Source organism: Odocoileus virginianus, chromosome 17 (assembly GCF_023699985.2).
Source record: "Odocoileus virginianus isolate 20LAN1187 ecotype Illinois chromosome 17, Ovbor_1.2, whole genome shotgun sequence".
NCBI lineage: Eukaryota > Metazoa > Chordata > Mammalia > Artiodactyla > Cervidae > Odocoileus > Odocoileus virginianus.
The window spans coordinates 13,456,351-13,479,819 of record NC_069690.1 but is presented as its reverse complement, the minus strand read 5'-3'; the positions used below and the strand labels follow the sequence as shown (position 1 = coordinate 13,479,819).

Sequence of the window (23,469 nt, the reverse complement as noted above, 5' to 3'; positions counted from 1 at the left end):
TGCCCTCCCAGCAGAGGGTGGGAGGAGGGCACTGCGGGGGAGCCTCCCAAGCTGCTTAGGGCAAGAGCGAGAAGCAGAGTCTGCGCAAGTTCAGGTTGAAGGCGTCCTCCACCCTAGCTCAACTCCAAAGCGTTGATATACTCTCGTACCCACTTCTTCTCTGGGTTGGCGCACACCTGGCGGTTCTTTCTGGTGATAAAGCTGCGGGAGAGAAGAGAGGGGGACCTGGTCAGTGTGGAGACAGCCAGGTTTGGGCATGGGGGGGACTGAGGCCGGGAGGAAATGATACCGGGTGGGTTATTTTCGGAGCTCCACGATTGTGTTTGTGGCTTTCAAGGAAAGGATGTTTTCTCCCCCGTTGGGTCAAAAGGCTACAAGCAGCTACGTGTGCACTGTAACCCCTGCGCCCCTGCACAAACACATGTAACCTGGAGAGCTCAGGGAATACGGGGCTCGAGGCGCCCAGGGTTGAGCTGGTCAACCACTAGCCTCTTCTCGGCACTTCCTGTTTCAGAACCTGTGCTGGCTGCTGAAGATGCAGAGAAAAAGAGGCACCCTCCAGAACTGAGTCACAGCTGACTAAGTGGGAGACGAGGTGGCAAAACAAACATACGGTGTGGTTTTAGGTAACAGTGCCCATCACACGTAGACACTCAACGAAGGAACCCGTCTGTGGGTGAACGGAAGGACGCAAGTTGAGTTTTGAGTTCACTACTGACTGGTTAGATCACCTTGGGCAAAATCACTTAGGGCCTCTGAGTCTACATTTACTTCTAAGATATGGAGAGAAATAATTCCTACTTTGCACAATTGCTGTGAAGCTCAAATGAGATAAGTGAGTGTGAATGAGTTTTGGAAAATACCATATATGTGTTGTTACTGGGGTGCTGGGGCCTCTGTTTTAGGGTGGATCAGAGCAACATGAGACCAGAGGTCCTGGTAGTGGATGTGGTGGCTTGGAGAGGTTGAGGGCCCTGAGATATAAGCACTTGTCAAAGCAATTAACCGGCCAGGATGTGGAGGCCAGTCTACAGGTGTCGACGGTGTAAGTTGGAGGGCTCCATCCAGCTGCCTGCCCCGCCAGTTTGCTGGGAGCTTGGTTCTCTCTGGCGGATGCCCCGGGCTTGGCCAGCAGCACTTCTTGAGTTATTGCTGTTTAGTTGTTAAGTCATGTCTGACTCTTTTGCGACCCCGTGGACTGTAGCCCGTCAGGCTCCTCTGTCCATGAGATTTCCCAGGCAAGAATACCGGAGTGGGTTGCCATGCCCTCCTCCAGGGGATCTTCCCGACCCAGGGATCGAACCTGCATCTCCTGCTTGGCAGGCGGGTTCTTTTCCACGGAGGCACCAGGGAAGGGGCCGGCAGGGTCGCCAGTTCATTCACAGTTTCCTCTCCACCTCGCCCTGCCTCCCTGCACCTTTCTCACTCTTTTCTCCTGCAGGATGCTTTCCTGCGTCTTTCTGGGATTTTTTTTCAGACAAAGTGAAGGCCTGGGTTGTTTGATGAGGAAGAGGATCTCTTGGCCCCTTTTCCTGCTCTGTCATGGAGAGCATGTGCTCTCAGGGGAGCTGCTTCTCCTTCTCTGAGCCGCACCCTGAGCACCCCACTGCCTCTCTTTCTCCCCTTTTCTCGGCATGCAGAGAAGAGAAATCCAGCTGTTCTGAGCTGTCTTCTTGTTTGGGGTGGTGAGGGAGCTTCCGTCGCAGACCCTGCCCTGGACCAGCCAGGTGTCATACAGGGAATCCTGCCGGCTCACTGTCCTGTCTCCTCGGCCCCACTGGCTTGTGGCCAGGAAATTAAAGGCCAAAAAACCGCCATCTGGAGAGTGGGGTGCCCAGGCCTCCTGCTCCTCCCTGATGGATGTGAGACTGGATGGCAGCCTCCCTGGCCAGGCCATCTCTCCCCGCGCCCCCCGCCTCCGTGGGGACCCTGTCCTGGCCCGACTACCCTCCACCTTCACTTGCTCCTCCTGGGGAGCAAGTGTGCTCAGCATCGCGGCTCTTTCGTCCTGTGCGCTCCCTGAAGTCTTTAGACCCGGGTGTGGCACACCGTGGGTGCCTAATGAATGCTTATCGAATGAGTTAGTGACTGGATGAATTGCATTTGCTCATCAAGTTTCACCTGTCACTTCTATGTATCTAAGAGTACATTTGGGGGGAGAAAGAGGATTAGTTAACCAGGCATTTACCTGTGTGACAAGAGATAGTCTAATTTCATTTTTCTCTTTATTATTCTCACTTTGACCCAGGGAGGGAAATACCTCTGTTCTACTCCACTTTGCAGAAAAAGAAATTGAGGCTCAGAGAGGTTAAGTGATGAGCCCAAGGTCACACAGCTGCTAAGTGGAAGAGCTGGGGTTCCAGGGAAGACAGACTTGCTGGAGCCGCCGAGGTGGCTGAAATGCCACTCTGACATCAGAAGACCCCCTCCTCCTTTAAAAAAGTGTCACACCTCCAGCCCCAGCCCCGTGTCCTCAGCTCCTAACCCTTCAGCTCACACTCCCTGCTGGACCCTTCCACAGGGTCATGGTGCAGGCACCTTCGCCCTTTTCCTTTATTAATTGGACTATAATTGCTTTACAAGGTTGTGTTAGCTTCTGCTGTACAGTGGAGTGAATCAGCTCTCTGTATACATATGTATCCTCTCCTCTTGGACTTCTCCCCACCCCACCACCCCACCCTCTAGGTCATCACAGAGCACCGAGCTGGGCTCCCTGCGCTACACAGCAGTGTCTCATTGGCTATGTATTTCACACATGGATATTTATCTCAAACCTAATCTCCTAATTCATCCCGCCCTCCTGGGATCTTAGTTCCCCTATCAAGGATGGAACCTGTGCCCCCTGCATTGGAAGCACAGAGTCTTCACCACTGGACCACCAGGGAAGTCCCAGCCCTTTCCTTTTAAAACAGCTCTTCCTTGGGACTTTAGGGCGCTCCACGCTTCACCCTTCTCCAGGTGTGGGCTGAAACCTCAGCGTCACCCTCAAGCCCTCTCTCTTCCTTGCTCCTGACCTCACATCACCTCCCAGGCTTGCTGATTACACCTTGGAAGTTTCCTCACCCCCGTCTCTCCTTCCCTTCCCTAAGTCCTCTTCAACCTCAGTACCACTCATGTGGACAACCTCTCCACTGGATCCCTCTTGTCTAGACTTTCCCTGTTCTAGCTCATTTCACACTTTTGATTCTCTGTGCTGAGCCTTGAGGCCCTCAATACTTTTTTACATGGATACTCTACAAAAACCTAATGAAAGTTCTGACAATATCCTTGCTGTTTGATACACCCCATCTCTCAGTCCGATCCCAAGTCAAACAGCACAAACTTGCCCTAAATCCCTTCTCTTAGCTAAGCCCCAAAGAGCTGTGTATTCCTTCTTTCCTTTGTCACGTTCTTATGTAGGGTGTCCTGGTCATTACTGCATCTGTCTTAGGCTCTGAGTCCCAGGAGGGCAGGGATGGTGATTTACTCCTCTCTGCCTGCCCATAATAGGTGCTCAAAGAATGTTTTTCTGTTTTGCTTTTCCGTCCAAAAAAATGCTTGTATTCGGAAATAAAATTAGTAGTACTAGATAGCAAATATATAGTATAGCAATAATTTGAAGAATTCATCAGGACCAAAGACCAACTCTGAATACCTACAACTCTGAATCCTACAACTTTGCCAGTGTCACAGGAATTTTTGGCTTAAAAAACTTCATTGTGGGTGGTCCAGTGGGTAAGACTCCACACTCCCAATGCAGGAGCCCCAGCTCCATCCTTGGTTAGGGAACTAGATCCCACATGCCACAACTAAAAGTTGGCATGCTGCAATTAAAAGGATCCTGCATGCCAGCAGCTAAGCCCCAGAACAGCCCAACAAATAACTAAATATTTAAAAAACCCAAACAACAACAAAAAAATCATCATTATACAGAAAACGTCATGATTGCCCCATTTTCATTCTTTAAGTCTCTATCATCTTAAACTCCATAAGCAACTATCACTAATGATCTTACTAGCTTAGAAAGAGGAGGCTCCAGAGACAGGCTCCCTCCCTCACTTACTGTGCAACTTTGAACAAGTCACGGAACCTCTCTGGGTCTCAATTTCACTCTAAAATGTGGAGAGAATTCTTCATACCTGTCAGGGATGCTATGATAAAATGTAGAGCTAATGCATGTAAGACATTTGACACACAGCAGGCACTTCCTAGGTAGCAAAAATTAAAAATTTTCCAAATTGCGTGTTTAAAGGAGAATCTCATTTCATTATTTTTTTCTTCATCAATCAATAACTTTTTTTTTTTTTCAACAAGCTGCAACTAGGGCCTTGACCTCTGACCTCTCCTCTCTAGTTCCTCTGAGGTTGTGGGTGGCTTTGATTGGGGGCGGGATGTGGGGGACTGTGGGGTCCTTTTCTGGAAAGGGATGTATGAGTCGATCTTCTCCACCCAGGCATGTTGCAGACCAGGTTCAAGTAACAGTCACATCCATAAAGATCAGAGACCTAACCTAGCCCATCAGAGTCAGGGGGCTCCTCTAGGAACACACTGTCTAGCTTTTTCCATGATAGCTGGGGAATCTGAATCCAGAGAGGGCGGAACTAGAGCTATCTGAGCAGCTGGAGGATGGGTGGGAATGGAAGCAGCACCCTCTCTGAGGGCTCCTGGCCGGGGAGACTGATTCTGGGGCGGGAGTTTCCTTTCCCTCCCCCGAGGTTCCCATGGGGCTGAGACTCACACCACTGCTGCCATGGAGCACTTGCTGCTGGTGTAGAAATATTCCTGGACGTGGTTGCGGGGCAGCGGGCGGGAGAGGTAGGCAAAGCAGCAGGGTGTGGTGTCCGAGGCATCTAGGAGAAGGAAAGAAGGAGACTCCTGGATCCATCGCCAGCACACACTGGGAACTGCGCTGGGCGCTCTATAGGATTTAGCTCCAGCAGACTATTTTCCACCTTTAGCTGAAACTGAGGCTCAGAGAGGTAAAGACACTTAGCCGTGGACACACAGTGCCAGAGTGGGGATTCTCTCACCTAACCCTTGAGGCCAGCTGGCCTCCGTCTTTCTACACCACAGTCCCATGCCTTGGGCTCTCAGGGCATGCTGGGTCTCCTCTGGGCTGGTGCTAGGTCCTCTGCTCTTATTCTTGCCCTCCCAGGATCCTCGGTGGATTCGGAACTTGGTTTCTTTGAGACCTAGGCTGGGTTGTGGGGAGGTTTTTAAAACTCAGACTTCATGACTCAACCAGGACACCAAAGAGGGGCCTGAAGATGCATACTGCATCGTGGGAGCATCTGACTGAAGCTACTGAGAGAAGGAGGACTTTTTGTTGGTCAGTGAATTCAGGATGCCCCCAGGAAAGGTCAGTTGCCATTTCCGAACAGAGTAGTAGTGTTTCAGAGCCAAGAAGAACTGGGTTTGAACTCCACTTTTCTTACTTCCCAGCTGCGTGACCCTGAACAGGTTACTTAACCTCTCTGGGCTGACAAGGACAGCTACTCAAAGACTGGATGCAAATATTAAGTAAGATGAGATATGTGAGGCAATCAGCACAATACTTGACCCATAGTGGACACTTAATTAGATTTTGTTATCTGTTCTCAAAATCTATGAAATGGGGAAAATGTGATTGTCCCAGGAGGGTTTTAGTCAAGAGCTTAGAAACTTCTTAGAAACTCTGCCGGTGATGACAGACATGAGTCAGAGGCATTTGCAGGTCAGCTCGAGCAGCCTTGCCGGCTAGTAACCCTAGTCCACACTCGGTGAGCACCTGCATGGCTTGGGGTGTAGACTTTGAGGACACAGACAAATTGATCAGAGGGGTCTCTGCCATGGAGTGGCTTAGAGATCTATCCAGGACAACTGGACATCTCAGTGAAGCAATGTGGAAGAATATAAACCATAGGAGTCAGACAGTATAAAGGCTGCAGTTGAAAAGAGGGTGAGGGCTTCCCTGGTGCCTCAGTGGCGAAGGCTCTGCCTGCTAATGCAAGAGACACAGACTGAATCCCTGGTCTGGGAAGATCCCACATACCCATGGGGCAACTAAACCGGGGCGCCACAACTACTGAGTTTGTGCTCTGGAGCCCAGGAGCCGCAAGTACTGAGCCCAGGCACCCTAGAGCCTGCCGTCCGCAACAAGAGAGGCCACTGGAATGGGAAGCACCGCAACTAGTGAGCAGCCCCCTGCTTACTGTAACTGGAGAGGAGCCAGCAATGAAGACCCAGCACGGCCAAAATAAAGGAATACAAATAAATAAATAATTTTTGTTAATATATAAAAAGGAAAAGAGGGCAAGATCCGGGCGAGTCTAAGGGCTGGCCCCGGGGGCTGTGGCGGTCAGGACTTGGACTTACATGGGGAGGCAGACGCAGGAGTGCAGAGGGCGGCCGCCGTCAGAAGGACAGCGAGGGCAGCGGCGGAGACCTTCATGGTAGCTGTGGGCAGAGTCTGGGGCGATCCACGCGCTGATCCCCTGCAGCTCCGACTGGCCCTTCACAAGGTGCCAGGCGGCCCTTTATAGGGAGGCAGGCCGGCAGACGGGGCGCCCCCGCTCGGGGAGTTTCCAAATAGCAGCCACATACGGCTGCTGATAGCATAAGTGAAATTGCACAAAACGGAAAAGAAAACTGAAATAGCCTCCGGAAATATATGTGTGTGTGAGTGTGTGTGTGTGTGTGTGTGAGAGGGTGTGTGTCTCTCTCTCCTCTCCCGGCCTTCGCATGCAGAGTGAGCTCATCACTTCCCTCTTGGCTCTCGAGAAGAGCCAGCACAAGCCTCAGTGGCAGAAAATCTCTTCTACCACCGACAGCCCGGGATTTGTCTGCCAGGGCGGCGCCTGGTCCTCCCAGAGGTCGGGAAGCTGCCTCTCCCGGGGCAGGAGGAGGGGCAGAACCACCAGATGGGAGCCCGGGGGCCCTGGCTCTCAGTGCAGTGCTCCCTCCATGAAGTACCGCTCATCGTGACGAGATGCCTCCCTGGGGCATCCTTGAAACTGAACTCAAGCGGTGGTCTGGATTAGACCCGAGGTCCTCCGTCCGTTTCAAAGCATTGGATAAGTCGATGTTCATCACTTCCTATTTGGGTAATTCAAAATCAGTGACAGTATGGCCTGGGCTGAAGTTGACTTCTGAGTTATCTAAAAGAGTCTATCGACAGTGACAAAGGCAAACACGTTTTAAAAAGTGTAATTTTAAAAATGTAGTCTTATACCTAGGATGTTTCTTGCTAGCTACTGTCACATATGTAACTTGGAGGCTGAGGGGGACTGAATCACCCAGAATGGGGAGAACTTGTCTCTTTTCTTTCTTTTGAAGACTTTGAGGCAGGATGGTTATTTTTCTCCTTTTATAGAAGTAAACATTAAGCCTCAGAAGAGGTCGTTAAGGTCCTCAGATCACACAGCAGGAAGCGGGGCTTGAACCCAAGTATTTCTTTTTTTTCAGACTGACTTAAAAAAATGAACCAGAGTTGATTTACAAATTGTGTTAATTTTAGTGTACAGCAAAGTGCTTCAACTATGTATGTATAGAAAAATTTATATCTATCTGTATATACATATGGGCTTCTCAGGTGGCACAGTGGTAAGGAATCTGCCTGCCAATGCAGGGAACGTAAAAGACTCAGGTTTGATCCTTGGGTTGGGAAGATCCCCTGGAGGAGGAAATGACTACCCACGCCAGTATTTTTGCCTGAGAAATTCCATGGACAGATGAGCCTGGTGGGCTACAGTCCATGGGGTTGCAAAGAGGTTGGACAGGACTGAGCACACACACACACACATATTACATATTCTTTTTCAGATTCTTTTCCATTATAGGTTATGATAAGTTACTGGACACAGCTCCCTGTGCAGTACAGTAGATCTTGTTTTCTCTCTGTTTTGTAGACGGTAGTGTGCATTTGTTAATTCCAAACTCCTAATTTCTCCCTACCTCTGCCCGTTCCCTTTGATAACCATAAGTTTGTTTTCTATGTCTGTGAGTCCGTTTCTGTTTTGTCAACAAGTTCATTTGTATCATTTTTTAGATTCCACATGTAATTTATACCACATAATACTTGTCTTTCTCTGACTTAGTATGATAATCTAAGATATCTGACTTACTTAGCTTAGTATGATTATCTTTAAGTCCATCATTTTGCAACAGAATAGCAATATTTCATTCTTCCTTTACGGCTGAGCAATATTCCATTGCATGTATGTACCACATCTCCTTTGTCCATTCACCTGTCTGTGGACACTTAGGGTACTTCCTTGTCTTGGCTATTGTAAATAGTGTGGTAATGAACATTGGGGTGTGTGTATCTTTTCAAATTAGAGTCGTCATCTTTTCTGGATATGTGCCCAGGAGTGGAACTGCTGGATCGTATGGTAACTCTACTTTCAGTTTTATAAGGAGCCTCAATCGTGTTCTTTTTAGTGACTGCACCAGTTTATGAACCCAAGTACTTCTGATGACCAGGCTCAAGCCCTTCCCACTGACCCACATTAAGTCAAGCTGTTCATCCTCTCTAGGTGCCAGGTGTTATTGTTCTAAACCTATAAGAATCCTCTTATAACCTCCTGACCTATTAATCAATTAGCAATAGAAAACATAGTTTTGGAAAGCATAGGCCACGTCATTTAAATAAATAAATTGCAAACACTTAAGGAACATCCAACCGTCTACACAAGATGATCTGCCTGTTTGAACTGCTCCCTTCATGGAATCCCCTTAGTCCCCAGACACATGGGAGGCTGTGTGGCCTAGTGGTTAAGAGCAGCTGCTTTGGTATTATTCTTATTTATGAGCCAGGTAGCTTCCTGCAAGTTACTTCATCTGCCTGGCCTCAGTTTCCTCATCTATAAATCAGGGGTAATAATACTGGCTCCTCCCACAGCTGCTGAGACATTAAGATCCCATAATATGCTCATGCTTGTAAAGGTCTTAGTATAATTCTTGTTAAGTACTTCATAACACTAGCTAATGTTATTAGCTATTATCATCATATTAACAGTAAGAAAACAGCAGTCCCTTTAAGGATATTCTATACTGTGGGTTTTTCACTGATTTAAACCAGACCCCCCACTGCTGATACGGATTAGTGACCTTCACTGTAGCTGTTTAGTCACTAAGTCGAGTCCACCTGCGTTGTGACTCTATGCACTGTAGCCCGCAGGCTCCTCTGACCATGGGATGTCCTAGGCTATAATACTAGAGTGAGTTGCCAAGCCATTTCCTTCTCCTGGGGTCTTCCTGACCCAGGGATTGCACCTGTGTCTCCTGAACTGGAGGTGGATTCTTTACCACTGAGCTACCAGGGAAGCCTGAATTTATTACAGAGATAATTTGAAGCAGGGGGTCAGTTGAGGCTTAGCGAGGTTAAATGACCTGCTTAAGGCCACATAGCCTAAAGTGGTAGAATTCAACATGGAACCAAAGTTCTTCTGGGTTCCTAGCTTGCTACCACACTGCATTGTTTCTCGGGAAATCCTGAAACTTTGGCCAAGGCTCAGTTTTCCCATGTGAGCTCTATTTCTGTTGCCTTTCCTCGATCTCAGTTTCGCTCTTTCAGGAAGAAAGGAAAGTACTTTCCTGGATACCAAATCTGCTGAGTTGGGACATGAGCTGAGGACAGAGGTGTGAGAACCACAGATGGACCAAATTCATCCCCAGTTTTAAATCCCAGTGAACCTTTCTGCTGTGTGTGTGTGTACCTGTCTGTATATAAGTGGTCATGGAAATGGGGATGTGGTTGCAGGGCTGATTGCTAAGCAGGAATAGCAGTGGGCATGTCAGGAGCATTTTCTTCCCTTTTGGTGGTTCCAGTGGGTTGTGGGGTTGCAGAGGAGAGAGAAGAACCCACAATTGTAATTCACTTCTGCCCTTTCTCCTGTGTGAAATCAGAGTTAGGACTCATGGATTCAGTGTATCTGTGGCTCCAAGGTACTGATTCCAGGAGGAAATCAAAACACCTGTGTGAACAGTCTGGTACCTGGTACAGGGTAAATGTCCAATGAACGGCAACAATCACCAAGACTCACCCAACATTTTATGTTCCTGAAAACCAGGGCTGCCTGCTCGTCTGACCCAGCACACGTGGTTGAGAGGATCTAGGGAAGTGATGATGGCGGGCGTGCTTAGGGAACAGGGGAGGTCCGAACATCATGAAGACGCCTCTGCCCTCCCTGTCCTGCCAGTGTGCTTAGCCAACACCACTCCTTCTACAAATTGTCACTGACAATTGCTGTGAGCCAGGCAACCCTCTCTTGGGACACCAAGTGAGCCAGTCAAAGGCCTGCCCTCTGGAGCTTCTGGAGCCAACCCAGAACAAGGGAAAACGGATTCCTTTTTGTGAGTCATCGTTTCACTTCTCTTGTTTTCACTTCCTGGATAGAGGAACAATGTCTTAGGCTTTTTTTCCCAATTTGTTTATTGCATCCTTTCTCTGCCTTCCAACAAATGTCTTGGATATGACAGATACTAAATTAATGCTTGTTTAAGGGCTTCCCTGGTGATGCAGTGGCTAAGACTCTGCACTTCCAAGGAGGGGGCCTGGGTTCCATCCCTGGTCAGGGAACTAGATTCCACATGCCCCAGCTAAGCATTGGCATGCTGCAATTAAAGATCCTCTTGCCACAACTAAGACCTGGAGCAGCCAACTAAATAAATTAATTAATAAAAATATTAAAAATAGATACATTAATGCTCGGTTGTTCTTGATACCTTCTTATAGCATCTTGATTAAGACGCTGTAGAGTCTACCTCCCACATTCAAAACTCGGCTATATTATTAATTCTGGCTTGGAGCAAGCGGCTTACTTTCTCTAGCACTCAGTTTCTTTATCTGTAGCGTGAGAGATTGCTTGCTTCCTGTTTGGGGGAATCGAGCTCTTTAAGCATCCTTTTTTTGTTGTTTTGTTTTTTGCCCGGAGACCTGCCGCGTGCGCGCCCCACCCCGGGCGTCGGGGATGGGGAAGGACACGGGCACCGACGCATCGACCCCCTGCCTCACGTGTGTTCCAGCCCCGTCCCCCGCAAGGGGACCTGCGAAGTCCCCGGCCTCTCGTTCGCACCCTGCCCCTCCCCTTCGCCCGTACCAGCCCGCGGGCGAGGCCCACCGGGGGATGGAGAGGAGGGCGCGGCCCCGCGAGGGAAGGACCGCGCCACTCCACCTTGGCCCCTCGGTCTAGGTGGGACGGGCGCCTCCCTCGACCGTGGGGACGAGGGGGGCGGCCGCGGAGGGTGGGCCGCTGGCCGAGAGGCGGAGCCCCGCAGAGGGACGAAGGGAGGTCTGGATGCTAAGAATCTGATGAAAGCTGTGAACAGTTTCAACAAACACGTGGACACCGACACACACACGTACGCGCGCACGTACACATCATTTTGCATGTAGGAGGTTCACAGACCCAGCAGGATCCTTGATGGGCCTCTCGAGTTCAGACAGCTGGTTCTCTGTCCTGAAGGAAACCAGACGCACCCTGTCCCCAGCCTAGTTGGCCCCTCCTCAGCCCTCCTGGCCCAATCTTTCCTTTTCTCTCTGTGTTTAGTTAAACTGGACTCCTGCCCAGCCGAACACTGTGACGTTAGGAAACCAAAGGCAGGCAAAGAAAGTGAAACCCCATCTCCTCTGGATTCCGAAGCTTTGCTCTGACCTGGAGTTCCCAGCCCCCGTGACTGTCTGGGGAGCGGCCCTGGCTTTTCTGGTGGACATTAAAAAAAAAAAAAAAAAACAAGAAAAAATGTCCAGAGCAGGGAAATTCCCTCCATCCTCTAGGAATCCCAGTCAGGGGCTCTGAGAGAAGCCGGCAGCAAAGTCATTTCCTCCGGGTGAGCCTTAATTGTCTCCATCTGCAAGTTAGAGAGGGGGCTTTCCTAATGGCTGAACAACCCACCTGCCAAGGCAGGAGACACCGGCTCCACCCCTGGATCGGGAAGATCCCCTGGTGAAGGGAATGGCAACCCACTCCAGTATTCTCGCCTGGGAAACTCCTTGTCCAAGGAGCCTGGCGGGCTGCAGTCCATGGGGTCTCAAAAGAGCTGGACATGACTGAGCGACCAAACAGTATGGCAACACATTGGAGATTTGCTCTCTGATTGTGTTTCTCTTCTGTGCCCTCCTTAACACGAGTGAATATCTCCCGCTTTAGCCAGTGCGCTGCTGTCTCCCGCTGTGTCTACAGGGGCCCCCTGGGGGTAGGTGCTCTGTTGGTGAGGGTGGAGGCTTGTAGGGGGCGGCAGTGTGAAGGTGAAGGGGAGGCCTCCCAGTTGATGCAGGGGGTTTGCCCAGGTGGGAGCAGGATCCGAACCCCTATTCAAGAGCTTTCCTGCTCCATCCTGCCCTGGCCTTTGATGCCGAAAGCTCAGCTTCTCTGTATACTGGTGCTGAATCTCCGAGACAGAGTGTTTCGTGACATAGAAAAGAATCGATTTATCACTTTTCCAGGCAAATGGGGCCACGGCAGGCTAATGCCTTCAAAACCACTTGGGGAAAATAGTGAGAAGTTTTATGGGAATTGTTGAAAGAGTGCGTGATCAGCTCTTGGACATTCTTCTGATGGGTTGGTGGTGAGGTAAGGAGGAGTCAGCATCACCAACCTTCAGGTCCAACCGGTCTGGGGTCTCCAGGCTTGTGGGCAGCAGGCCATACTTCTCCCTCCTGCAGAGAGTTTCAGTATCTGCAAAACAGCTCAAAGATATTGTGCGTATCCCTTGATGGGGAGCCAGGATCTTGCTCCAAGCCTGCTCTTGACTGTTTCTCCCTGGTCTCTCATCCCCTCCTTTCCCTAATTAACAACTGCCTGAATCTGCCCAATGGAACTCAGGGAAGGTCATGGAGGCTGAATGAAGGCCGTTTCCTGTAATCACAGAAAGGGGGACACAGAAAACCTTGTGCTCAGGAGCCCCAGAGGGCCCTGCATGGTATGGCCTATTGGCCTAGCTGCAGTTTGCTGGTCCAGTCACCCTGTTCTGGGCTGCCCTTCCCTTCCCCATCCCCTGGAACATCTCACTGTCGGGGTACTGACCATGACACCCATTTTCCGGATTCAACCGCAGCGAGGTCGGAGGGCTGCAGCTTCTCAGCCTCCCCTCTGTTTGCACCTTCACCACACAGGACGGGGTCTGTGTGCGCCCTGCTTGTTTACTGTGGCTGGAGACCACAGGCAGTGTGTTTGCTCGTGTGCTCACCACCCCTTTTGCTTCGGAGCAGGTTCGGGGGCGGGCAGGACTGGAGGAGGCCACCGCAAGGCGCCCTGGAGATGGGGCATCGAGGCCCAGACAGAAGTATCAGTTCTTCCAAAATTGCTGGGGATGGGGGTTGGGGAAATTTCAGGGCCTCCTCCTCGGGACACTTGGGAGTCTGTTCTTTGTTTTACTCTGTTTGTTGGAGACTTCCCCTTTCTCTGCGCAATTTCTGAGCCCCCTTGCGCGGTCCCTAGACTCTAGCAGAAAGCCTGGTGAAGGCGGGGACAAACTTGGGGCTGAAATCAAACAGACCATTTACTCTGTATGTCTTTGGTCAAGTTATTAAGTCACCTAACACTTCGGTTTCCTTTCTAGAAACAGGGCAGAAACTCCTAGCTCCTGGGACACCCCAGAGGATGAAAGGAGGCAACCAACTGACCTCCCATCACCAATCCTGGCACCGGCGCCTAAAGAAAGCAATGCCTTCTCTCTGTTTTCCCAAATGTCAGGCTCCAGAGTTTCTTCCCTCATGGTACCCGGCCCCCCACCCTACCCCCGCCCAGGAGAGGTATTCATCTCAGCTCAGCGTCAGGAAACATGGGGGCAGGCGAGGGAAATTGACGGTGATTTTCCACTAGCTGTTCGGCACTGTGCTGGATATTTTAGGCATGCTAGATATTTCAGGCGTTATTTCATTATTAGGCAGAAAACACACAGAAAATGGTCATGACTCAGGCTTGCCTTGACCTTTCCTGCCTTCCGTGTGGCAGATTTCAGAAACTCAGGCCCTGGATTTCTCGCTTTCTTAGCCTGGCCGCTGGGTGAGACCTGGTCCCCGCTTCCCCTTTCCTGGCTGACCCTGTAGGCCAGCACACAGACCCCATTTTCAAAGAGTTTCACAGACAGACTGACAAAGGAAGTAACACAAGTTTCAGAATCTCACAGGGCTCTGTGGCTGCGGTCTGGATTCTGCCCCCTTTTAGGAGCTGCTTATGAGACGCCCCTTGACCTCTTGCCTGTTGCAGCCATGCCTGGGGCTGGGGCCTGCAGTCTCCTGTTTCTTTTCCAACCTGCCCCCCACGTACACCCGGCTACAGAGCATTCAGGCCACAGAGAGAAGGACCTTAGGACCTTCTGAGGCATTTGCAAGGAAATCCCCTTGGGGAATTTTCTCAAAATGGGATTTGGAACTTCTGCACCTTAGTCACTCCTGACAGAGGCAGCTCTGGGCAGTGACAGGAGTGGGGGGACAGGGATTTAGGAGATCTGGGCTCTGGCCCCAGTTCAGCTCCAGACCTCTCTGTGAGATGTTGGCCCTCTGTGAGACCTCTGTCCTTTGTGACCCTCTGTTTCCTCATGTAGGAAGTGGAGATTTGACAGTATTGTTTCTGAGGCCGTTCTCGGTTAAAAGATACAAAACTAGAGGGTTTGTAGTATCCTGGAGGAGAGTTGGGTGTACATGTCCTACTGCCCCTAAAATCGATTCACATCACTTCTCCTGCAGGTAAGGCTGAGGGGTTATCTTATCATCTCTTCCTCCTTCCCATCCTTCCAAGGCCCAAGACTCACCTTAGTACTTAGCCCATGAAGTCCTTGTGTGGGCAGTACTGGTCGGTCCTTTCACTTCACTCCCTCCTCCCCTCCTTCTGTTCCTCCACACCTCCCCCCCGCCCCCACAACGACCTATCCATTCATCTCTACGTCTGTGACATATAAAATTCTTTGGGGCTTCCCTGGTGGCTCAGTGGTTAAGAATCCACCTGCCACTGCAGGAAACACGGGTTCGATCCCCGGTCCTGGAAGATCCCACGTTCTGTGTGACAACTAAGCCCGTCCGCCACAACTACTGAGCCTGTGCCCCACAGCCCAGGAGCCACAACTACTGAAGCCTGCACGCTCTAGACACTGTGCTCTGTAACAAGAGAAGCCATCGCAATGAGAAGCCCGTGCCCTGCACCTTGAGGCTAGCCGCCGCTTGCTGCAACTAGAGAAAAAAAGCCCTCACGGCGATGAAGACCCAGTGCAGCCAAAAATAAGTAAAATAGTAAAAAATAAAGTTCTTTGTTCATTAATGGAGAAAACAACTCTGGCTAACTTAAGCAGGAGGGTATTGTACTGGGGGCAATGCTGAGTAGTTCACAGAATGGATAGAGCATTGGAGAACCGGACTTGGAAAAAGGACAAGTGAGACACCATGGGTATTTGGGTGGCAGTACTATTGGGCAGTCTCATCAGGGTACCACTGTTGAAATAAATATACCCCAGCCATTTTTCCTATCCACTGCTCAATCTATTAAAGACTCACAGTCCTAGGGGAGGGAGGGTAACCATCCAAGCTGGTGTTATTCGCTTGCTTTTTTGCTGGGAGAGGATAAAACTCTGAGATTTGCAGTACCACTGAGACCGTATACCCTGGAGGATAAATAAGTCCACAAAAGAATATCAAGATGATATTTGGAAGGGAGAATGGATACTGTGCAAGGAAATTAAAAAACAAACGCAGAAACATTTTAAACCAATGCTCCACCCAACCATCCACCCATTCATCTATCCATCTATCCATTCATCTATCTATCCTTTTGGCCAACCAAGAAACACACTTAAAAAAAAAGCCAAAACCTTTTATTTTGTATTGGGGTATAGCTGATTAACAATGTTGTAACAGTTTCTGGTGAATGGTGAAGGGACTCAGGCATACATATACATGTATCCCTTCTCCCTCAAACTCCCTCCCATCCAGGCTGCCGCAAAGCATTGAGCCGAGTTCCCTGTGCTATAGCAGTAGGTCCTTGTTGGTTATCTATTTAAAATATAGCAGAAGAAACATAGGATCCTAGTTCTGACCAGGGATGGAAACTGTGCCCTCTGCATTGGAAGAGTGGAGTCTTAACCACTGGATCACCAGGGAAGTCCTTGAAGAAACACATTTTTATTGAGCACCGTTGGCTCAGGTGGTGAAGCGTCCGCCTGCAATGTGGGATACCCGGGTTCAATCCCTAGGTTGGGAAGATCCCCTGGAGAAGGAAATGGCAACCCACTCCAGTATTCTTGCCTGGAGAATCCCATGGACGGAGGAGCCTAGAGGACTACAGTCCACGGGGTTGCAAAGAGTCGGACACAACTTCACATTCACTTTCCTGTTCCAGAGGCCATACCAGGAACTTAGATAGAGTGCAAAGCCATCCATCAGAAATATCCCAAGAGTCTTCTTGGATGTACATACAAAGGATGTATCTGTGGTGCTGAAACAAAGATGAGGACCAGAGAAAGAATTCATGTCTATCCACGCCCTGGAGGGCCTCTAACAACGTTTCTAGGGACGGAGTGACTCGTTTGCATGTGGGCAGACAAGGGATGGTTTTGTGGACATGTATTGCAGGAGATTGCTCACCACAAGTGCACAACAGGATGTGGCCAGGATTAAGCCTCTTAATCCTAGGTTCTGCCTCTCGTCTCTTTACCTCTCTAGCAGTAGGGAAGTCATAGTTCCTTTTTAACAGCTCCCAAATGGGGACTGTGAATATAAGAATCCCTAGCTGGTGTAACTCAGGGAACTTCTGTGAAGGTGGGGTGACTTAGTGGGTATGAGGTACTTTCCAAGTGCAAAGATGAACTATTTTTGCCACGCTTACTTCTGTCTCCAGAATGGCTAATGAGAACACTCCTGGCTCATGTGTCCCTCTCACTTTCCAGTCCTCACTGCCCTCCACCTAGCGGTCACCACGGAGAGGGTCTGTTGAGATTTTTGGTTCTTTAGGCTGGTGGATGAATGTCCAGGATAATTACTGCTACTCACCTTGGAGCTGTGAATGGTCAGGGCTCTGTGGGCCCCATGCAGGTTGGAAACAGCCCCTGGGTGAATGTGTGTGTGTGTGGGGAGCAGGTCCTGGTTTCTTGCAGAGGGGAATACAGTGACTCAGAAAGTCCTAAAATACCTGGGTGGCTCAGCTACTTTCAGTTCACAGTAGAAAGGAGCTGGTTCTCCAAACTTTTGCTAAGTGAGAAGAGGAGATCAGAGCTGAGATCAGAGGTGAAGCAGATGTTGTCTGGAAATTGCCCCGGGCTTACAGGGACCCAGGCCATGACCCTGGGTGAAGCATGTCATGTCAATTCCCAGTGCCTGTTTTGTCATCTGTGAAATGGGTGGCTTGCCTGTTGTTGGTGCTGCCTCATCTTTGTCACTTGTCCTAGGATGAATGTCTGGCCAGGCACAAGCCTGCCTGTCTGCCCTCAGCTCGTCTCTTGCAACTAACGGACTTTCCTCACGTGGAAAGCACTCTCTTCACTGCATTTCATTGTTGGTGGTCTACACACACTGCCACCTCTCTGGAGGGTTGCTTGGCAAAATCCACTCGAATTTTAAAAGCACATATTGTATTTAATAAGTACCAGCAATTCTACTTCTAGGAATTTATCTTACATTCACATGCACACGTGCACAAACTAATATATGCAAGATAGTCATAGTTTGTAACAATGAAGGCTGCAGACAGCCTCATTGTCCATCAGGAAGGGGCTGACTGGGGATTCCCCATGACTCAGTGGTAAAGAATCTACCTGCAATGCAGGAGCTGCAGGAGATGTTTGTTCGATTCCTGGGTCGAGAAGATCCCCTGGAAGAGGACATGCCAATCCACTCCAGTATTCTTGCCTGGAGAATTCCATGGACAGAAGAGCGTGGTGGGCTACAGTCCATGGGGCTGCAGAGAGTCAGACATGACTGAAGGGACTGAGCATGCAGGGGGCTGATTAGTCCGGTGCTTCCATATAATGGCATTTTAGGCAGCTACTGAAAAGAATGATGGAGTTCTTTATGTGCAGATATGAAATGATCTCTAAGATACAAGAGGCAAGAAACAGAGTAGCTTTTGAAGTGTGCTACATGTGTGTGAAAAGAGAAAACTCATCTGTGCTTGTAAATGTACAGATTCTCTTCTGGAGGCTCGTGGGAAAGTGGTAGTAATTACCTTCCCTTCCTATCAGAAAGGGCAATGCAAAGAGGCCTGGGGACAGGGGTAAGAGGGGTAGTGCTTTTTTTTTTAAGCTTTCAGACACTTAAAACATGAGTTTAGGGACTTCCCTGGCAGTCCAGTGGTTAAGACTCCAAGCTCTTAATGCAGAGGGTACGGGGTTCAATCCATGGTAGGGGAACTAAGACCCTACATACTGCATGCAGAGCCAAAAGGAAAAATGTGAGTTTAGGACAAAGGTACATTTTGAAAAATTGACATGAGTCATTATTTATTATTATTATTTTTTATTTTTTGGCCACACTGCAAAGCATGTGGGCTCTTAACTCCCTGACCAGGGATTGAACCCAGGCTTCCAGCATTGGAAGCGCCAAGTATTAACCACGGGAGCCCCAGGGAAGCCCCAGTATGTATCATTTTAAACAATATAACCTATCAAAATTATTACAGTATTTATTTTCAGTTTCTGGTAAAAAAAATTACCTTTTTTACATGACTCCTTCACCCAACTTGCTTGAGTTTTTTCTTTTTAAAATTTCTATTTTATATTGGATTACCACGTTACTGACAAACATCTGTATAGTCAAAGCGATGGTTTTTCCAGCAGTCATGTATGGATGTGAGAGCTGGACCATAAAGAAGGCTGAGCGCCTAAGAATTGATGCTTTTGAACTGTGATGTTGGAGAAGACTCTTGAGAGTCCCTTGGACTGCAAGATCAAACTAGTCCATCCTAAAGGAAATCAGTCCTGAATATTCCCTGGAAGGACTGATGCTGAAGCTGAAGCTCCAATACTTTGGCCACCTGATAAGAAGCACTGACTCACTGGAAAAGACTCTGATGCGAGAAAGATTGAAGGCGGGAGGAGAAGAGGGCAGCAGAGGATGAGATGGTTGGATGGCATCAATGGGCATGAGTTTGAGCAAACTCCAGGAGAGAGTGAAGGACAGGGAGCCTAGTGTGCTGCAGTAGCAAAGAGAAGGACATGACTTAGTGACTGAACAACAACAGTTGATTAAGGATGTTGTGTTTCTACTTTTCACTGTGAGGATTCACAGAAATGTGTGAGGCAGTACAAAAATGTTGTCTCAGGAGAGCAGGTTAAAGTTGAGCAGATTGGTCTAAAATGAGGGCAAAATCTTCTTAGGGAGGGAATTACTTTTGGGTTTGGGGAAAAGGTGTGTAATGGGAATGTCTGATTAAAAAGGGGGAGACTCCCTGCATTATCTCACCCTACCTCTGTTGTCTAGAGAGGGCTGATTTTTCTGCAAAGGAAAGAAATAGGTTTGAGAGTCTTTCATGGTCAGTGTGAGAGTTGGTGTGGTGTTGTGAGGGAGAAGAGGGGAGATGCCCAAGGCTCCCAGGTCTTGGGAAGAAAGTCAGGCCAGGAAGAGATTAATTTTTTTCTGTCAGGGAATAGCCAGTGGACTTTAAAAAAAAAATTATCTATTTATTTTTGGCCGTATTGGATCTTTATTGCTGTACTCAGGCTGTCTCTAGTTGCAGTGAGCAGGGGCCACTCTTCATTGCGGTGTGGGAGCTTCAGTAGTTGGGGCTTAGTTGCCCACGGCATGTGACATCTTCTGGAACCAGGGATCAAACATGCGTTCCCTGCATTGACAGGTAGATTCTTAACTGGTGGACCACCAGGGAAGTCTCTGGACAGTGGATTTTAAAGCAGGAATTTTTATGGCTAATATCTAATTTTATTTTTTATTTATTTATTTTTAAATTTATTTATTTGTCTGTGCTGAGTCTTAGTTACAGCACACAGGCTCTTCAATCTTTATTGCAGCATATGGGATCTGTAGTTGCTGCAATGAAACTCTTAGTTGCAGTATATGAACTCTTAGTTGTAGCATGTAAAATCTAGTTCCCTGACCAGGGATTGAACCGGGATCAGACACCCTGTATCGGGAGCACAGAGTCCTAGCCACTGGACCACCAGGGAAGTCCCTAATATCTAATTTTAAGTTCTCACCCGAATTATTCTGTGCTACATTCAGAGCCTACCTTATGCCCAAATTTCCAGTAAACATCTGTTAATACCCAATAGCTCACAGAGGGGTTACTTTGGGGAGATGAGGGCCCTGCGTGTGAAGGAAGAGAGAATTCAGTGGAAGCTGGGAACTGGAGGGGAGAGGTGGCAGGACCCGGCCCCAGCCTTCAGCTGTCATGAGGGCATGTGGATGGGCTGAGCCTCCTGACAACTTGCAGTCCCTGAGATGCCGGAGGGAACCAGTTTGGGGGATATTTTGGTGAGGCTCCAGATGACCCCAGAGCAGAACCTGCCAGGTGGGTGGCTTAAAAAGGAGGGAAGACACTCTGAGACTCAGGTCCAGGGGAACGTGGTGGGGCAGAGGCTGCGAGTGAGGGACCAGGGGCTCTGGCCACACCCAGTGAGCGGACCCGCGAGTCCCCCAGCTCAGAGCGAGGTGAGATGACACCTCCGCAGGCAGTAACCGGAACCGCAGGGTGAGAGCCACGCCCCTCACCCCCAGCCCGGGCCTCCAGGCTGCTTCAGCGCCCCCTGCATCCCCAGGCCCTCTTGGAGAGGGTTTCGCATCGTCCATCCTTGGAGGGAATGGGTCTTCCAGTGCGGGGTCAGTTCCCTAGAACAAAGAGAACATCTGTCCTTGGGGGTATAGCTAAGTGGCGGCCTGTGTTTTTGACATGGCCGTGTGATGCACGGCAAAGGATCACTCCACTGTCGCAGATGCGCACCACTCTCCAGCCACAAAACCACCCTCTCGGGTTGCAGACACAGGCTGCTCTCTGGCCTCAGTGCTGCAGATACTCAGAGCATCTGTCTCTGCAAAGCCCTGCTGGTGCGGCCGAAAGCACGAGGGACCCTCCTTTTTCTGTCTTGTAGTTGTCCTTTGACTTGTAGCTTCAGTCCTTTTTAAAACAAACAAACAACAACAACTCTTTATTTATTTGACTGTGCCAGGTCTTACTTGGGGCACACGGGATCTTCGATCTTTGCTGTGGTTGTGGGGTCTAGTTCCCTGCCCACGGATGAAATCTGGGCCCCCTGCATTGGGAGTGTGGAGTCTCAGCCATTGGAATACCAGGGAAGTCCCCTTCAGCCCTCTTTACGAGGCTTAATTTCCCTCCCAGGGACCAGGTAGGAAAGGCTCAGAGAGTAGGGTGTAGAATGGTTTTGTCAAAAAATTTGAAAGAAAGAAAAGAAAAGAAACGGAAAGTATGGAGGTCATACTCCATACTGTTGAGTCAGGGCAGTGGGGCTAGACCCAGGCCACCAGGACGTCAAGTGGGTGTATTTTCTCTTTACTATTCTGTTGAACTTGTCCTTTCCCCCCCTTCTGTTAAATAGGAAATAATTTTAAACAATTCTTCTCCTACGGCTTTGGCAAGATTCTCTGAGATAACATGAAGAATTGAATAGGGCTTAGCACATTGTAAGCACTCACTGCAGGCCAGCCCATATGATCTTGTTTAGTCCCTCCACCCCTTTGTACTTTTGGTCTCTCTCTCTTTTCTTTCTCTCTTGCCTCCCTTTTTCCATCAGTGAAAAGGTGAATGGTAGCACCATTCAGAATCTCAACAGTAGAACAGACATGTGGACACAGGGGGAAGAGAAGGATGAGATGACTTGAGAGATTAGGATTGGCATATACACACTACCATGTGTAAAATGGATAGCAAGCGGGAAGCTGCCGTGTAGCACAGGGAGCTCATCTCGGTGCTGATGACCTGGAGGGGTGAGATGGGGGTGCTGGGAGGCAGGTTTAAGAGGAAGGGGATGTATGTGTCCAGCTGATTCATTTTTCTGTGCAGCAGAAACTGACGCAACATTGTAAAGCATCTATACTCCAATAAAAGAAAAACCAGAAGAGAAAAAAAAGGCATAATGCACTCCTAGAATGAACATCAAATGCTTATCATAAAAAAAGAAAAAAGAATCTCTATTGTGAGGAAAGGGGAACTTTCCTGTTGGGAGTGAGGGGCTGGCTCCTGGTACTTAAGGGTGGTCAGGACCCCAGGGTTTGGGCCCAGGCCAAAGCAGTGTGAACTTGCTACTTCCTCTGCTCCTTGAAAGCCAGTTCCACCACTGCTAGCTGTTTGACCCTGGGCAATGGGGTGAACTTAATCGAGACTGTTTCCTTATTGGTAACAGGGGGCTGATCCTATGCAGGACACACTGGGGCTGGGATAGTTGATTGGCATGTTCCATGTCATGGGCCCAGCTGAATGCGTAAGCAGGTGCTCAGGATAAGTAGCTGCTTAAGCTAAGATGATGAAGCTCTACTGCTCAGGCCGACAACCTAGAAGTCATCGTCCTTGACTTTTCTTTTTCACACACTTCTCTGAGGTTGGTCTCCCCTGGAAGCAGAATACGAGATACGGATTTGAGTGCAAATACTTCACTGGACTTCAGCAAACTCCGGGAGGTGAGGGACAGGAAAGCCTGGTGTGCTGCAATCCATGGGGTTTCGAAGAGTCAGACATGACTGCGCAACTAAATAACAACAAACCATCGTAATGGGGTACCTTGGACTCAAAGTCCTCTGGGGACCTCTGGGACAAGGTGTGGAACGAGAAGCTGAGTGATTTGCCTGCCAGTGTGGGTCTTTCATTGATCAAGGGCTGCTCAGGATGAATTCCCCAGCATTCCCGTCTTGCTGGGGGTGGGACCTTGGGCAGAGAGGCAGGGGCTTGCTGAAGAGGGCCAGCCAGTGGTCGTGTGCCTGGATTAAAAGGATGAGCTGGACCAGGAAGATTTCTCTGTTGCGGCCTTGGAGATGGAAAAACAGTGGGGCCAGTGGGGGCATAGTACCCTTCCTCAGCTAGGAGGCATGGACCCTGAGCTGGGAGTGTAGATGCTATGATGATGGACCATAGAGATCACAGGGAGGGTGGATCAGGCACTGACCGGTCCCTCTGGGAGCCTTGGCATCAGACAGACATAGATTTGAATTTTGGCTTGGTCACTGTCTAGCTGGGTGTGTTGGAGCAAGTTGCTCGAACTCTGAATTCTCCATGGTTTTCTCATATGCCCTATGGCTAAAATCCCTGCCCTGCAGGGTAGATACTAGGATTAAGTGGCCTAAAGGATGCTGAGAGTTGGAAGAATTGATGTTTTTGAACTGTGGTGTTGGAGAAGGCTCTTGAGAGTCTCTTGGACTGCAAGGAGATCCAACCAGTCCATCCTAAAGGAAATCAGTCCTGAGTATTCATTGCAAGGACTGATGCTGAAGCTGAAACTCCAATCCTTTGGCAACCTGATGTGAAGAACTGACTCATTGGAAAAGACCTGGATCCTGGGAAAGATTGAAGGTGGGAGGGAGAAGAGGACGCTAGAGGATGAAATGGTTGGATGGCATCACCTACT

General features: G+C 49.3%; 1 protein-coding gene across 1 annotated transcript; it reads right to left on the bottom strand.

Annotated features, from left to right (window-relative positions):
- CCL5 (C-C motif chemokine ligand 5) lies at positions 1-6,479 on the bottom strand. Its single transcript, XM_020902326.2, has 3 exons — positions 6,334-6,479; positions 4,718-4,829; positions 1-201 (listed from the first exon to the last, which is right to left on the bottom strand). Exons 1-3 carry the CDS (start codon positions 6,407-6,409, stop codon positions 114-116), a joined length of 276 nt encoding a protein of 91 aa, XP_020757985.1. The 5' UTR covers positions 6,410-6,479; the 3' UTR covers positions 1-113.
- Positions 6,480-23,469: the final 16,990 nt, after the last annotated feature.

Coding starts and splice junctions, on each gene's coding strand:
- CCL5 (XM_020902326.2), bottom strand. CDS start 6,409: ATGAAGGTCTCCGCCGCTGCCCTCGCTGTCCTTCTGACGGCGGCCGCC. Junction 4,830..6,333: donor TCCTGCGTCTGCCTCCCCAT/GTAAGTCCAAGT, acceptor TCCTTCTCCTAG/ATGCCTCGGACACCACACCC. Junction 202..4,717: donor TGCTCCATGGCAGCAGTGGT/GTGAGTCTCAGC, acceptor TCTCTCCCGCAG/CTTTATCACCAGAAAGAACC.